The 17,849-nt window shown below is 32.6% G+C and overlaps 1 protein-coding gene across 1 annotated transcript; it reads right to left on the minus strand.

The window, feature by feature from the left end:
• Positions 1 to 277: 277 nt before the first annotated feature.
• Positions 278 to 14,291, minus strand: LOC115713283 (uncharacterized). Its single transcript, XM_030641764.2, has 4 exons — positions 13,908 to 14,291; positions 13,695 to 13,737; positions 10,785 to 13,604; positions 278 to 840 (listed from the first exon to the last, which is right to left on the minus strand). Exons 1-4 carry the CDS (start codon positions 14,289 to 14,291, stop codon positions 278 to 280), a joined length of 3,810 nt encoding a protein of 1,269 aa, XP_030497624.2.
• Positions 14,292 to 17,849: the final 3,558 nt, after the last annotated feature.

The raw sequence follows: 17,849 nt of genomic DNA on the forward strand, positions 1-17,849 counted from the left end.
TTCATTAAATTTAGCATTCTGAATACATAATATCCAGCAGATATGCTGGAGCGTTAGACACACAGAAGCTACGTTCAGATAAAGACCGAGACAACCTAACAACAGCATGTGCTAGACAGTTTGCTGAACGTTTTACAAAATAAATTGTGAAAAAAGGAATAGAAGATAAAAGAACTTGGCAATCATGGACAAGAACACCAAAAACCGAATTAAGAGGAACACTGCTTCGAATAGCCTGAACAGAAAGCAGACTATCAGTCTCTAACTCAACAGTGTGTCAGTTATGAGTTTTAATCCAGCTTAAGGCTTCCTTGATGCCAATTATTTCTGCAACTTCAGGAGTAAAGGTCCCAGTATTACAACCAGCTTTACCGTCAATAATGATGCCTGAGTCATTTCTTGCAACCATTCCATAACCATATCTGTTCTCAATAGCAAATGTAGCAGCATCACCATTTATCTTGATTGTGTTTGTATCCGGTTTAGTCCATAGCTCAGCCCCATCTCCATTATTATGGAAATTAATGGAAGATAGGGAAGTGTTATCCTGAGCTTTAATCCAATGATCAAGAGATATCCGTGCTGAAGCTAAAACATTTGCAACAGTGAGAGCTTTGTTTTTCCAAACAATAGAGTTTCTTGCTTTCCAAAGAGACCAACAAACCATAACCATCTGGCAAACACGATCATCATCAAGTTTGTGAAAAATATTATCTAACCAGGTTGGAAAGGAGTCATCAAGAGCAATTCCAGCAGGCAGACCCATAGAATTCCAACAGCATGAAGTAAAATGACAAGAAAGAAGAGCATGAGATATTGTCTCTGGAGCAGAATGGCAAACTGGACAAGTGGAAGGAATATCCACATGTTTAATTCTCAGATTCACGCAAGTTGGTAAGACCCCAGATGCAGCGGGCCAGAGAAGATTCTTGACTTTTGGTGGGATCTTGAGTTGCCAAAGATTCCGCCAAAACCCTGAGTTGTTAATGTTGGAAATTATTTTACCAGGATCTAGATTTACTAACAAGTATGTTGGATTAACAACCTAATATGAATTCTAAAACAATGAAAATAAACATATATAAAGTTAGAAAACCATACAGTGGGTGCAGCGGAATACTATGACTCCTTCCGTTCAAATCTCTAGCCCTTGATTCCTTTCTGTAGCAGAGCATCACCAAGATCTGAACCTGGATCTTCTTTTCTCCTTCTTTGATGCAGAAATTCCATAGTCTTACATACTATGATTGAGATACCACTTGATGTGTGTGGGCACTACTCATCTCACAAGGATTTCGAAATTTTTCTCTCTTTTTCTCTCTTAATTTCGTGGCTTATCATCCATGCAAGAGAAAAGAACAAGGTTGCTTTATATAGGGAGAAGGGAGAGCACAACTTTCCAAATAAAACAGTTTCCTCTTTTACTGTGTAATTGATTAACTGCCTTATTTAGTGTGATCCACCACTTTCCTATTTTTGCTAGGCTTTGATTAGCAATTACCTGACAATTAAAATTGAAAATAATAATTGGGAAACACAAAGGGAGTGGCCGGCCATAGAGGGAAATGGACCTCACTTGGATTTTGTAGTTTCCTCAATTTTATTTCTATTTCTCCAAAAATGCCACTTTTCCAATTCTAATCATTTAAATGCCAAAACTAATTATTTAATAACTAAAATAGATTATTAAATAATATTGTCATTTAAAAAAAATTATTAATTAGACATATAAAGTCTCTTAATTAATAATTAAACCTAGAAACCCTTTTCTTTACGATTTCATCCTTAAACTGTGAGAATTCATAAAGTAGACATAGTCTAACTTTTAGAATTATAATTGATTAATTAAAATCAATTAACTGAGTCTTACAAGCAGTATGGTCTCAACTAGTATGGGGACCATGGGTCTAATAACCGAGCTTCCAATAAGTCGAACCGAATTTACCAAGTAAATTCCCTAACTTATTAATTCCTCATTGAATCCACACTTAGAACTTGGAATTGCACTCTCATTCATATAGAAACGCTCTATATGTTCCACGATATAGACACGTCATTAGTTATCCATTGTTATAACCCTAATGTGATCAATGATCCTCTATATAGATGATCTACATTTAAAAGGCACTACTGTTACCGCTACACCTTCAATGTATTTTATCCTTAAAACACTTAACCCTGTATAAATGATATTTCACCTAAGTGAAATGAGATCTCCACCATTTATCTTTGTTTGGTTAAGCTCGAAGGAAATCATCCTTTACTTCTATTTGCCAAATAGAAGCTATAGATTCCATATTTATGTTAGCGCTCCCACTCAATTGCACTACCGTGTTCCCAAAATGTAAGTATCACCCTGACCCAAAAGTAGGCTTAACTCAACAAATCAAAGTACATGAGTAACACTCTTGAGATTGAACCTAACCATATCAGGATTGAGATCATTTGATCTAGGATCAACAGGTGATATTGAATTGAATAGATATTACGGTAAGTTTTAATATATCTAATCAAAGTTCAATATCGGTCCCTTCCGATGTATACTCCATACATCCGATACTGGTAAACTTTGCCAATGTCCTGGAAAGGACATAACACTTTTCCAAGGTGTAAGAATACCTATCGCTGATTATACCATGTCAGTCTAAATCCAGTGTTCTGACAAATTAGGGAATAAACTTTTGAACATATAATTAAGATTATATTCCACTGTGCTGACAACACTATAATCTTTAACCAACTCATATGGTCTGGACTTAAAAAGAATTCATACATTATATACATATAATCATGAAATAAATCATGTGAACCATGCAACATAAAATGTTATTTCTGATCTTTATTAATAAGTAAATCTGATTATATGAAATGAGTTTTATTTAGGGCATAAAACCGAACAAACTCCCACTTGCACTAATATAAAACAAAAAGTGCATTTCAAATAATCATTAACACCTTGATATACCAATCAAGTGTAATAGTAGTAAACTCCTCGCAATAGGATCTGATAGGTTGAATTAAACACAACCTATTCTCCACCATTACTCTTCCTTAATCACAAAATCCTTGATAATGTGAAATTCCTCTCTATATGTTTACTCTCTTGGGATACTGGTTTCTATACTTTTGGGCAACTACTCTTTGGTTATTCAGGAAGTAACCCTAGTAGGTAAGGCAAGTTGGAACGGTGCCACAAATGTATAGAACTTTCCTTAGATTGAATAAGTATCTTTCATGCAACTTTTAACATTCAGTCTCTCTCTGGTAGACCAAGAGATTTCAGATAGGTTTTTACACTTCTCCAAAATCGCTACTCCACCCCCAAAGTAATCACCATCTCATCAGCAGACTTTCTAGCACACAGGCAAGTCTCGAAATCTGATGTGGTGTAGTCTAAGAGTTTCAAAAACCACTCTTATTGACTAACATATAGTTCATCTTCTTAATCTTAAGATTTACTTGATTGTCTTCCAATGTTCCTCTCCTGGATTAATCTGATACCTACTCATTACTCCCACTCAACAGCAGATGTCTGGTCTAAGGCATACAAAAGCATATCTAAGACCTCTCACTGTTGATTTAAGAATTCTTTCATGGCTTTATCTTTTCTGGGATAGTTGAGACTTTTCCTTAGATAAATAAAATCTATATCTAAGAAGTTGTGAAACTTCTATAGATTGCCATTGGAAAGAAAATGCTTCAGCATCTCATGCTTGCATTAGAGTAAGTAATTTCCAGGTATACCACAAGCCATAGGTTTAGATAAACTCAAACCTATAATACTAGGAACAGGAAGTTTTGTTAAGTCCATTGAATAGACTCATTAACGAAAATTTCCTTTCATGTCCTTGTAACAGAAAACTTTAGGTTACTCCATGTGAATGGATCAAACCATAGTTCTCTTGGCTTTCTTCTTAGTTTCTTATCTTGATAATCCATTACTTGTTTAAACTCACAATGGATTTTAATCACTAGTGTCTTCCAAGTTATAAGAAGGTGAGTTCCTAGAAACTCTCCCACTACAACAAGGTACTGTGAACTATGTCAAAGAAAACTAAATGGTATAGACCTCTTCGGTTGTGTTAAGACAATAGAGGCAGTGGGATCATCTTGTAAAATAAGATGATAGAACACTTTTGGAATCAAGAAAAAAAATATCTCCTTTATTTGCTACTTTATTTTCAGACTTAGTCATTTTCTTAGAAAAGTAGTATTTGTTTAAACAAACACTTCCTTATCTAATGACTACGGGATGGTCCACCCCTAATTACTTAAGAATAGCTAACAAACATGCAAACCAAGGTTAGCAGTTCTAGCTTTTCTTAAGATTTCGATTAGGTCATCCATGAATCTAGTAATGATTTACATTAAGTATACAACCATTACATCATTTTGAAATTTTATTACCATAGAAGGATTTAGGCAACGACTAGTAACTAATCATCAATATCCAACTCGAATTTCTGGGGAGGTAAGTTTGGATATAATTCAAAAATCAAATTAATGATCTTTGAACTGCATATCTACTAACTTTTTCTCCACCCCTATCAGTTCGCAAGATCTTTAACCACTTACCTTTACCATTGCTAGAAATTCATGAAATTTTTCAAACATTTCAAATTTCTTTTGCATAAGGTAAAATCTAGAGTGATCGTTTTAAGAATACAACGAAAACTCATATCCACCCCTGAATGTACATCCATCTGCGAATGAGATGAAATTACTTTCAGTGGATATAGGCATATTAACTCTTTGCAGAGAATGATATTGTCAAAACCACTATGAACAAGATACAAATGCCATAGATTTATAAAATATGTGGTTGTATCTTTTAGTTACAACAAAGAGTTCTTAGAATAGTGCAAGTGGATTCTGGTCACAGAATACTAAACTCATACAGTTTGAATCCATTGAAAGAAAATAGTCATTAAACACTTGTGAAAGTGTAACTGTATAATTAGTAATTCTTTCTTAGACCACCACTATTAATCTAACTCTATGATTTGCCTATACAAGTAGGAGATATCTAAGATTGAGGATTTATATCATTTTGGGATAGAATTCCAGGAATATAATCATATGCGTCATCTAATTTCTTAAGAGAAAATAAGACTTTATATGATTTATAGACCATTCATCAAATGATATGTCATTAAGCTAATTCGAAATGAATAAGCTAAGAGGAATTAGGATAATTTCGTTTTAAATAAGAATCCAACGATGCTCTGATTAGCGAGAGTCAAAGTAATCTTATTTATACAATCTTCTTGTTTCATATTGTAAAATACTAGTCTAGGGTGTCATCAATTGATGAACAGCTAGATGTTGCATATACAATATTTATTTTTCGAGATCTAACACTATTATGTTAGTCTAATGGTGAAAATCCATTAGGGATTTATCTCATTAGAAAAACAAACTAAGTTAGACCAACAATGAAGATTCGAAATTAAACTACAATTTAATAACAGAAAATAACATGGTTCAATACAAATTCATACACAATTCAGAAATTATGAAGCACATAGCAAGTAGGAATGACAAGTGAAAATACTAAAACATACAATCCTAAATAATTTCCAAGGTTTTCAACAAACTGATATCAGTGTCCTGTTTAGGCGAGAGTCAAAGCTACCATCCATTGAATAGAGTTGTCAGCTCATCTAAAATGATCAACATTCTAGCAACCTTTTATTCGATCAAGATTGGAATCCGCGTTGCCCCGTTTAGGCGAGAGTCAAGGCTATTCTATCTTATGAGCTTCCACCATTGTTTCATATTCTTGCAAGTCTTATACAGTCGCCACCATTAGGGTGAGCATAAACTATATAAAAAACTTACAAGATTACTTATCTTTCGAGATTAAACGGTGCTAACTTGCTAATGAACGTTCCTCCATTAGGGAGGATTACTCACTAAAACAATAGCTATGTAAAACCAACAATGGAGATCGAATATCCTTATAATAAAGCTCATTATTTAATGAAGGTCGTATTTTCTTCTAATATTTATTTTAATCAATTTATTTTAAATATATATTTATTTAACTAAAATTTCCAATTTAGAATGAAAAATTCCAAATATAAAATTTAATTTAATATTTATAAATTATACTTAGATGGATATGAAAATAACGTGGATTATTTCCATCTTAGTAATAATTTCCATAAATATTTAGAAAATTATTCAATTTAAGTTGTTTCAAAATTAATTCAAATTAATTTACAACTCAAATTTAATTTTCTATAAATATATATTGCATTTCAAAAATGCTTTAAAATAAATCCTGGAAAATTACTCTAATTTTATGTTGGCCCAAAATTAATAAAAATTAATTTTCAACAAAAAATATAATTTTCCTATTTAATTAAATATCTTAGAAAAATTTCAAATATTTAAGTATCATGATTAAAAAATCAACTTAAATATTAATTTTCTATTTAATTAAATACACTAGAAAAATACTTCAAGCAAAACAGATAATAACTATCTAGACTTTCATTGACTAATTAATCCAATTTCTAATTATAATATATTTTAGTTCATTTATTTTAATTAATCATTAAATGAAAAAATCAATGATTTAAGTTGGTCCAAAATTAAATAAATAATTTTCAACTTTAATCTATTTTTCAAATAAAATTCGAAATTTCTGCATCAAGGTGATGCAATTTCGAAATTTTGGGAAATGATTAATAAAATAAAATAAAAGATATTTTGAAAATTATTCAAACTTAAGTTATTCTGAAATAAGATTCCAAACTTAAAGTAATTTTCAACTTTAATTAAATAACATGAAAATAACAATATTAAAGTATCATGATGAAAATCAACTTAGATATTGAAATTTTCAATTTAATTAAATGTATTAAATTCAAGAAATAAATAATTAAGTAAAGAGGAAACTTAATTATTAATTCTAGTTTAATACTAGAAAAATATACTAAATTTAGATTGTACCAAAATTAATTAGGAAACAATTAATTTCACAATCTATGATATTTTCCTATTTAATATTAGAAATAGTAATTAGTACTAGAAATCACTATCTAGAATATATCATTGACTAAGTGTTTTTCTAAAATTAACTTTAAAATATTACATGAAAAATAAATTTCATATATTTTAAAAGTTAATTATGTTGCTAATTCAATTTTAATTAGGTTAGACTAATATAATTAACCTAATACAATTATTTAAATAAGGCAAATGGGCCTTCACAATTAGGATAGTTCATGTGAGGGGGAGCTGGGTTCAGTATGTCGTACCCACTTCTATGGCCCCCAACTCTCACACAAGGCCCAAAAGAGAGGAATTTAACCTTAAAATAAACAATTGTTATTCATTGAATAAGTCCAAATCTAATTGGACCTAAATAAATTTCCTTATGTCAAAATTTATTTTAGCAACCTAGTCCATTTACTTAGTAAAAACTTAAATGGGCTTCCTATATGCATCTAAGCCCAAAAGCAAACATATAGGCTCACACAGGTCAAATGATTTGGATGGGCCCTATCATGTTACTAGGTTTACACAGATGAAAGAAGTACAAAATTTACCTGTTACAAATTATTTATAAGATCTATCGTCAATTGGACTATGATTTAAATCAGATCATTGGATCATGATCTGTCAACAAGTTAATCATAGCAATTTAGATCAGATAAATAATAGGTTTGTTAAAAAGTTTTGAATAAACAATATAAATAAACAAACATTGTCCATATAACAGATGTGAAATAAGATATTAATATAATTAAATTATTATTCTTAAACTAACCAAATAAAGGAAACTAATTTTAAAATATCTAAGTTTATTTGAATCAAATAAATTAAATATCTAATAAGATCAATGATTTGAAAGGAAAGAATCTTCAATATCACTTTCAGATCTTATAATTTAATAAAATAAACCAATTTTAAAATAGATTTGGTTAGATAATTATTATTTTAGGAATAAAATAATAAATGAATAATAATTACCATAATTATATGTCAAAATATCTCAAATTAAGCAATATTTAAATCTTTACAAAAATATCTATGTTATTTAAATATTTAAGATATGATTTATAAATTTCTAATAAGGAAAAAATTATATATATAGAAAAAATATCATTTTTAAACTTATAATTTATAAATAGTTAAATATTTAACAAAATAACAAATTTTTGAATTTGAAAAACATTATGGTAAGTATATCTATAAAAATATCTATGTTAATTTCAAATTTATTAATTATTTAATTTGTCATATAAGATAATTTTAATATAATATTTTAAATAAAAAGACAAATTTATCTTTTAATTTAAAATATCTTAAATATCAAAATATCCAATCTTATAATTAAATAACAAATAAATATTAAAGAAGTTAACAAATTTTTAAATCTGACCATAATAAGAAATATTTAAAATTGGAAACATTCCAAAATAAAAATATTTAAAAATTGGAAAAATTCTAAATTGAAAATATTTAAAATTGGAAACATAAATTTTGGGAAACAATCCCATGAAAAAATTGGATTTTTGGGAAAAAAACCTCAAAAATTCGCAATTTGTGGGGAACTGCCAGCATGCAGCAACCATGATTTCCAATCTTCCAAAATTCATATCTTTCTCAATTTTTATCGGAATCGAGTTCCGTAAAAACGAAAATTGCTCAATTTTTCACAAGGAATCCAAATAAAATATTTTCAAAAATTGAAAAAATAAATTTCACGGAAAAATTTCGTACAACACATACATTCATCACATAAGCACATAAACCAACATGAAACCATCCAAATCAACACAGAAACATGCAATCATTGTTTTAATTCATATTACATGAAAGTAAATCATTACCATGGCTCTGGTGCCACTTGTTGGAAATTATTTTACCAGGATCTAGATTTACTAACAAGTATGTTGGATTAACAACCTAATATGAATTCTAAAACAATGAAAATAAACACATATAAAGTTAGAAAACCTTACAGTGGGTGCAGCGGAATAATATGACTCCTTCCGTTCAGATCTCTAGCCCTTGATTCCTTTCTGTAGCAGAGCATCACCAAGATCTGAACCTGGATCTTCTTTTCTCCTTCTTTGATGCAAAAATTCCATAGTCTTACATACTATGATTGAGATACCACTTGATGTGTGTGGGCACTACTCATCTCACAAGGATTTCGAAATGTTTCTCTCTTTTTCTCTCTTAATTTCGTGGCTTATCATCCATGCAAGAGAAGAGAACAAGGTTGCTTTATATAGGGAGAAGGGAGAGCACAACTTTCCAAATAAAACAGCTTCCTCTTTTACTGTGTAATTGATTAACTGCCTTATTTAGTGTGATCCACCACTTTCCTATTTTTGCTAGGCTTTGATTAGCAATTACGTGGAAATTAAAATTGAAAATAATAATTGGGAAACACAAAGGGAGTGGCCGGCCATAGAGGGAAATGGGCCTCACTTGGATTTTGTAGTTTCCTCAATTTTATTTCTATTTCTCCAAAAATGCCACTTTTCTAATTCTAATCATTTAAATGCCAAAACTAATTATTTAATAACTAAAATAGATTATTAAATAATATTGTCATTTAAAATAATTATTAATTAGACAAATAAAGTCTCTTAATTAATAATTAAACCTAGAAACCCTTTTCTTTACGATTTCATCCTTAAACTGTGAGAATTCATAAAGTAGACATAGTCTAACTTTTAGAATTATAATTGATTAATTAAAATCAATTAACTGAGTCTTACAAGCAGTATGGTCTCAACTAGTATGGGGACCATGGGTCTATATAACCGAGCTTCCAATAAGTTGAACCGAATTTACCAAGTAAATTCCCTAACTTATTAATTCCTCATTGAATTCACACTTAGAACTTGGAATTGCACTCTCATTCATATAGAAACGCTCTATATGTTCCACGATATAGACACGTCATTAGTTATCCATTGTTATAACCCTAATGTGATCAATGATCCTCTATATAGATGATCTACATTGAAAAGGCACTACTGTTACCGCTACACCTTCAATGTATTTTATCCTTAAAACACTTAACCCTGTATAAATGATATTTCACCTAAGTGAAATGAGATCTCCACCATTTATCTTCGTTTGGTTAAGCTCGAAGGAAATCATCCTTTACTTCTATTTGCCAAATAGAAGCTATAGGTTCCATATTTATGTTAGCGCTCCCACTCAATTGCACTACCGTGTTCCCAAAATGTAAGTATCACCCTGACCCAAAAGTAGGCTTAACTTAACAAATCAAAGAACACGAGTAACACTCTTGAGATTGAACCTAACCATATCAGGATTGAGATCATTTGATCTAGGATCAACAGGTGATATTGAATTGAATAGATATTACGGTAAGTTTTAATATATCTAATCAAAGTTCAATATCGGTCCCTTCCGATGTATACTCCATACATCCGATACTGGTAAACTTTGCCAATGTCCTGGAAAGGACATAACACTTTTCCAAGGTGTAAGAATACCTATCGCTGATTATACCATGTCAGTCTAAATCCAGTGTTCTGACAAATCAGGGAATAAACTTTTGAACATATAATTAAGATTATATTCCACTGTGCTGACAACACTATAATCTTTAACCAACTCATATGTTCTGGACTTAAAAAGAATTCATACATTATATACATATAATCATGAAATAAATCATGTGAACCATGCAACATAAAATGTTATTTCTTATCTTTATTAATAAGTAAATCTGATTATATGAAATGTGTTTTATTTAGGGCATAAAACCCAACAGTTAACACCTGACCGTGGATCCTTGTTATCCAGAAGCATGCGATAGGCACTTTTGACAGAAAAGAGACCAGAATGTTCGCCAGACCATGACCAAAAGTCACCTGAAGCCGAGAAGCTCAGTGGAATACTAAGATTAAGATCAGCATCACGGTGGTTGAACATATCCTGGACAAGTTCAATATCCCAAGTTCCAGCATCAACAGAGAAAAGAGAACTCACAGTATGACCAATTAGACCCACATGAGAGGAAGTGACATATGGGTTAGTGGAATGAGGCAGCCAAGGTTGGTGTAAGATACTGACCGTCAAACCATTACCAATGGTTCGTCTAGCCCCCAAACGAACTAAAGACTGAGCTTGCCAAATACTCCTCCAAACAAAGCTTGGATTCCTTCCAAGATCGGCCGATAGGTAGTCATCATGTGGGAAATAACAAGCCTTGTAGATTCTAGAAACCAAAGAGTTCGGGTGTGTCAAAAATCTCCAACCTTGCTTAGCAAGCATAGCAAGATTGAAATCATGGAGGAGACGAAAACCCAAACCGCCTTCATGTTTTGGTTGAGAGAGTCGATTCCAATTCATCCAATTAATACCGTTGCCTTTGCTACCAGTAGTCTTCCACCAGAAACGAGCCATAAGTTTTTCAATTTCATCACAGGTACCCAAAGGAAGAAGGAACACACTCATAGCATAAGTAGGAAGGGATTGGACAACCGTCTTCAACAGAATTTCTTTACCAGCGCCAGATAATAATTTTCCAGTCCAACTATTGATTCTGTTAATCACTTTATTCTTCAGAAAACCAAGGATTGATTTTTTATTTCGCCCAATGATGTTTGGTAGACCCAGGTAAAAGCTGTTGTCAAAAGCTTCATCCATACCAAGAAGTGAGCATATCTGGTGCTGAACAACATGTTGGACATTTGGACTGAAGAAAATGGAAGACTTTGTGAGATTAACCTGTTGACCGAAAGCAGTTTCAAATCGACGAAGAAGAGTCATGACACTGCGTGCTGCACCCGAATTAGCTTGGCAAAAGAGGTAGCTGTCATCAGCAAACAACATATGAGATATGGTGGGAGCATCGTTAGCAACACGGCAGCCTTGCAACAATGTGTCACTTTCGAACTTGGAAATGAGAGCCGAGAAACCTTCAGCACAAATGATGAGCAAGTAAGTGGATAGGGGATCGCCTTGTCGAATACCACGAGTGGGAAGGATGGGTCCCATGACATGGCCACCATGAATAATAGAATAGCGAGCACTGGTCACACAAGACATTATCAGATTAACCCATCGAAGACTGAATCCCATTTGAAGCATAACCGCCCGTAGATAACCCCATTCTACTCGATCATAGGCTTTGCTCATGTCAAGCTTAAGTGCCATATAGCCTTTCTTTCCTTGAACTTTATGTTTCAAGTAATGCATAACTTCAAAAGCTATCATTATATTATCAAAAATAAGGCGTCCGGGAATAAAGGCACTTTGAGTAGGGGAGATTACCTGATCAAGTAGAGGTTTCATTCTGTTGGCAAGCACCTTGGCAGTAATTTTGTATGCAACATTACACAAAGCAATAGGACGGAGATCACCCATGGTAACTGGAGTCTTTCTTTTAGGAATGAGAACCAAGCTGGTGTCATTGAGGCTTTCGGGGAAAGAGCTTGTTTCAAAGAAATCTCTCACAAGAGAAATAACATCTGAACCCACAATATGCCAGTGTTTCTGAAAGAAACCAGGTCCCATGCCATCAGGCCCCGGTGCTTTATCAGGATGCATTTGGAGGAGAGCAAGTCGAACCTCATCATCACTGATCGGTTGCAAAAGCATATCATTGTGTAAATCAGTGATAAAGCACCTTATACCAGCTGTGACATAATCAAAGTTAGGATTTCTAGCAGTAAAGATATCTTGAAAATACTGAACAATAATATCTTGCAAACCATTATCCCAAGTAGCCCATGACCCGTCAGCTCTTTGTAATTGATGAATGTTATTGGCTCTTTTCCTTGAACTAGCCATAGCATGAAAGAACTTAGAATTTTTATCACCACTATTAAGCCAGAATTGCTTTGATCGCTGGTTCCAGTATAATTCTTGTTGGGCAAGGATCTCAAAATAATTATTTTGCTCTTGACAAAAATCATGTACAGAGGTGGGATCGGTTTTACCTTTTAAAGCAGAAAGATTGGCTTTGCTTCTTTTGATTTTCTGCTTAAAATTGCAAGTGAGACTCCTACCCCAATCGGCTAACAGGAGGCTGCATTGCTTTATTTTCTCCGAAAAAGACGCATGAGGAAAGTCCTCGCAACAAGATTGAACAATTTGACTACAGAGAGGCTCACGAGTCCAAGCATTTTCAAACTTAAAATGATACACAAAGCTAGTTACAGCAGTCGGCTCAGGCTGAAGAAAAATGGGCGTATGATCAGAAGAAGAAATATCACAATTGGTTAAGACAGCTTGTGGAAAAGAATCAAGCCAAAGCTGAGACACAAGTGCTTTATCCAACCTGATTTCAACCCAGTTAGCCGTGCCTTTCCCTCTTTCCCAAGTGTAAGGGTGGCCATGAAGCTTTAAGTCAACAAGATTGCATCTTCCAAGAACACTCTGAAAGCCATGAATAAGAGAATGTGGATAAAGTCTACCTCCTCGCTTCTCAGATTGATCACCAATGTTGTTGAGATCACCAATAATACACCACAAGAGTTGAGAAGAAGCGGCTAAAGAATCAATGAGTTTCCAAGTTTTGAACCGAAAGCTTCGATTTGGTTCCCCATAGATACCAGTCAAACGCCAAGGGATGCAATTAGGAGCACGAACAACTACATCAATATGATTACTTGAACACCCAAAAAAAAGAACATCATCATTAACTCTTCAAAGAAGAGCAAGACCCCCTTTGTGGCCGTGACCTTCCACACAGTAAGCTCCTTCAAAACCGAGCTTGTATTTTATCTGAGTCACAACATCAGTTTTGCAAAAATTTTCACACAAGAAAACAAAATTGGGCTTCTTTTGAACAACAATGTTCTCAAGGAATTGACAGGCCCGTGGGTTCCCAAGCCCACGACAATTCCAACTTAAAGTATTCATAATGGCTGGTGGGCCTGGAAACTAGAACCCACCGAATGCAAGTTTTTTGGATCAATATGAATTTGGCCCATAGTGTTAGTGTGGCCCGTAGTAGTAGCATGGCCCATGATGTTAACGTGGCCCATAGTAGTAGATTGGGCTTCATTATTTAAAACACTAGCAAATCTTTTCCTTTTTAACTCTGTTTGTGCCAACTCATCAGCATCTTCTTCTTGATTACTATAAACAATCACCTCCTTATTTTTGTTACGAAAATCAGGGGAAGACAATCCCATGAAATTAGCACGGTTGGGGTTGGCACTGGTATGGGCTGGACCGGTTGCGTTCACACCAGGAGAGAAGCTGCTGTCAGCTTTGCCCGATCGGAGGTAAGGAGATTCAGTGAAATTTTGATGCCGCCGAGAAGCTGCTTTCATGTGAAGACTGTATGGTTTTACGATAAGATGCTCAGGAGTATCAAAAAGTCGTGGGCAGAAGCGTTCCGAATGCCCCATGAGACCACAAATAAAGCAGAACGTTGGGACGTTTTCATCCGAAAAATGGCGTAGAAGGAGCACCCATCACGTTTCTTAAAATTCATACGTCTTTTCAAGGGTGAATCGAGAGAAATAGTGACACGGATCCGCAGAAATTCACGCCAAATGCCTGTGAATTTGTTGGGGTCAGATTCGAGAAACTTACCAACGTAATTACCAGCATCTTTGGCCATTTTCATGGTCGAGAAACCGGCCTGAAGATCATGAATCTGAACCCATAGATCAAGTGTGTTGAGCGGCACAGCCCTAGGATTGTCACCTTCGTTGAGACGCTTGATTATGAGTTGTTTTCGATCGTAAGTCCACGGACTGCCTTTGATAACTCGTTGAATATCGATCTCATGATAGAATTGAAACAAAAAACAATTTTGATCAAGTTGTTTAGCGTACATACCTCTGTCGGGTTTCCACAAATCTGCCATAATGTTATGAAAGATACGAAAATCAAAGATCTTTCCAGTTAACAGCCGCCCAACGAGATACCATGGACTGTCAATGTGCTGATCATCGTCGGCCTCTGTTTCTTCATAGAAAGTTTCCTCTGCTTCTTCTTCATCAAGCTGGATATTTCTCCATCCTTCTTCTATCTCATTTAATGGTGTGCTACTGGAGGCCATGGGACAGGGACGTACAGGGAGAAAATCAGATCACAGGAGACAAACACAAACAATCACAAGACACTCACAGAGGAGAGACAAGCAAACACTCTAAAAAGAGAGACATACTATATATTATTTTAATGTATAATTTTTAATTTTAAAAGAGTATATAAAGATCAATTAGTATGCATATGTTATAATTGTTTTACTGATTGGATTCACATCATATAACATGTTTTTTGTGTTTCATTTCTTTTTAATTTTATCGAAACAAAAACCATAACACACCTACATATTATGTAACTAAAATAATAATAATAAAAAAATTACACCTTTATAATATAATTATTAACTTATTAATTATATTATTTCAATAAATACATAAATTATATTTTTATTTCTGAGAAAATAAATACATAAATTGTTAATAAATTAACGATGTGAGTTATTTTTAAGAAAAATTATTAGGAGCTATTAATATATAATAAATATATTAATTAAAAATACAATAATTTTTTTAAAATTATTTTATTGTGTGGTGTTAAGAATGTTATTTGTATAAATACTTATGAGAATTATGATACATTTGTGATTTTAATTATAATATTATTAAGTTATTGGAGATAATAATGATAAGTTTTTTTTGTATATATTATATATTACAGTTACATGGTTATACATTAATTTATTATAATTATATATTGATCTTAGTATATGTATATATTAAATTAATACGATTTCTAAAGTATATGATTATGTAAATTATTATACTATGATAATTAAAAAGAAAAATATATAAGTTGAAAAAAATTATAATATAATGAATAATAGAAAGAAAGAAAAAAAAAACTTTAAAAGAGGTCATTTTTTACTTCTTTATTCCTTAACTATATATCACCTTAATTTTTAATTGTCTAAATAAATATATAGATTGATGTATAATAATAATAATAATAATAATAATAATAATAATAATAATAATAATAATAATAATAATAATAAACTTTATAATTGATACAAATAACAATTAATAATTATTATATCCATTTCAATAATTTTTGTTTAAGCCTTTTGTTTATATTTATTTTATTTATTAATTAAAAATAAATAATATTAAAGTATATGAAGCAACATTTGAGTTTTGATTGAAAAAGATATATAAAAATATTTTTTTTTTTTTTAAAAAAAAAAGATGACATATAAACATGCAAATCATATATTAATTTATTGGGTGCTTCTTAATACAATAAAATTGAATGAAAAAAAAGGAAAATAACAAAAGAAAGCATGTGATTCTCACATAAAACAAATAAAAAAAATACAATAAAAGATACAAAACAACGATATTCTCATGTAAAAAAATAGACAAAATAAAAATTATACAAAACATATCAACATATACATTATAAAAAAATTACAATCTATCAAATTGCTTGTTACATTTTTTAAAAAATTACAATCTTTCTTCTTCTTCTAAAAACCCTAATCTCTATCTTTCTCTCTCTTAGCTATCCCTCTCCACTTTGCCTCCTTCTCTTAAGGTTCGTCGCTCCGATGAGAACATTAGGGACGAAGCTCGGTGCTATTGTACCATGTCTAACAATTTCTCTGCCAAGTATGTGCCCTTCAACGTTGGTGTTGACCTCGCTTTTAGCCAACGACAGTGAGTCTTGATTGTAAGCGACAAGTAGTATGATATATATTATATAATGAAATAAATAAAGACACAAGAGTTTTATAGAGGTTCGACCCCGAGCAGTTCGGTAATAGCGTACTCTTCTTAGTTTGTATTGATTTAAGAACAAAGAATATAATGATTCCTTTTCTTAGAGCTCTTACAATAATATCTCTGAATATGAATTGTTAGATAAGTTTCTCGACCCCTTTGCCCAATGAGAATAGATCACTATTTATAGGGCTTTAAGTTTGGAGGGAAGAGATCACTTTGCTATATCATTTATACGGAGCTAAGTGTTTTAAGGATAAAATACATTGAAGGTGTAACGGTAATTTAGTCCTTATTCAATGTAGATCATCTATTAGAGGGTCATTGATCAAATTAGGATTATAACAATGGATAATCAATAGCGTATCTATATCGTGGAACATATAGAGCGTTCTATATGACTGAGAGTACAATTCCAAGTTCTAAGTGTGGATACAATAAGGAATTAATAAGTTAGAGAATTTACTTGGTAAATTCGGTTCGGCTTATTGGAAGCTCGATCATATAGGCCCATGGTCCCCATACTAGTTGAGACCATACTGCTTGTAAGACTCAGTTAATTGATTTTGATTAATCAATTATAATTCTAAAGTTAGACTATGTCTAGTTTATGAATTTTTACTAAGCAAGGGCCAAATTGTAAGAAAAGAGATTCTCGGTTCTATTTGTTAATTAAGAGACTTTATGTGTCTAATTAATAAATATATTTATTGCCCCTGATTTTGCCCAATATACGTGGACCAACCAAATAGGGACACGTGGACACGAAGGTCTTAACACTCAAATTATTAGCTAAGTCTTTATAAAGACTGGCGTCATCCGGGATACGCCTCCCGGAGAAGGCATACGAAGTCCCCTATGCTCCCAGAGGCCTAAGTGGCATCAAAGCATCTCCGCGAGGTGTCAGGCTTCCTCTGAGCAGTCATCTCGCATTTAATGCCGCATGGGAGGAAACGTGTTGGAACTGCCACACACAATAAAGTCTGACGACACAACCCCCGATCTGCACCTACAAGGCTATGATCACTTAAGTCTAATGACGGCTACACTGTGAAGAATCACATCAGTCAAAAGGAAATAAGGACAATCCACATAAAATCCCTACAGCACCTA

Source organism: Cannabis sativa, chromosome 4 (genome assembly GCF_029168945.1).
Source record: "Cannabis sativa cultivar Pink pepper isolate KNU-18-1 chromosome 4, ASM2916894v1, whole genome shotgun sequence".
In the NCBI taxonomy this organism is placed as follows: domain Eukaryota; kingdom Viridiplantae; phylum Streptophyta; class Magnoliopsida; order Rosales; family Cannabaceae; genus Cannabis; species Cannabis sativa.

Bases quoted from the DNA above. Each gene is read 5' to 3' on its own strand.
- LOC115713283 (XM_030641764.2), bottom strand. From the start codon at position 14,291: ATGAAAGCAGCTTCTCGGCGGCATCAAAATTTCACTGAATCTCCTTAC. The intron at 13,738-13,907 runs GTGGGTTCTAGT...GTTGTGACTCAG, and splicing joins ATCCAAAAAACTTGCATTCG to ATAAAATACAAGCTCGGTTT. The intron at 13,605-13,694 runs GTCACGGCCACA...ATATTGATGTAG, and splicing joins AGGAGCTTACTGTGTGGAAG to TTGTTCGTGCTCCTAATTGC.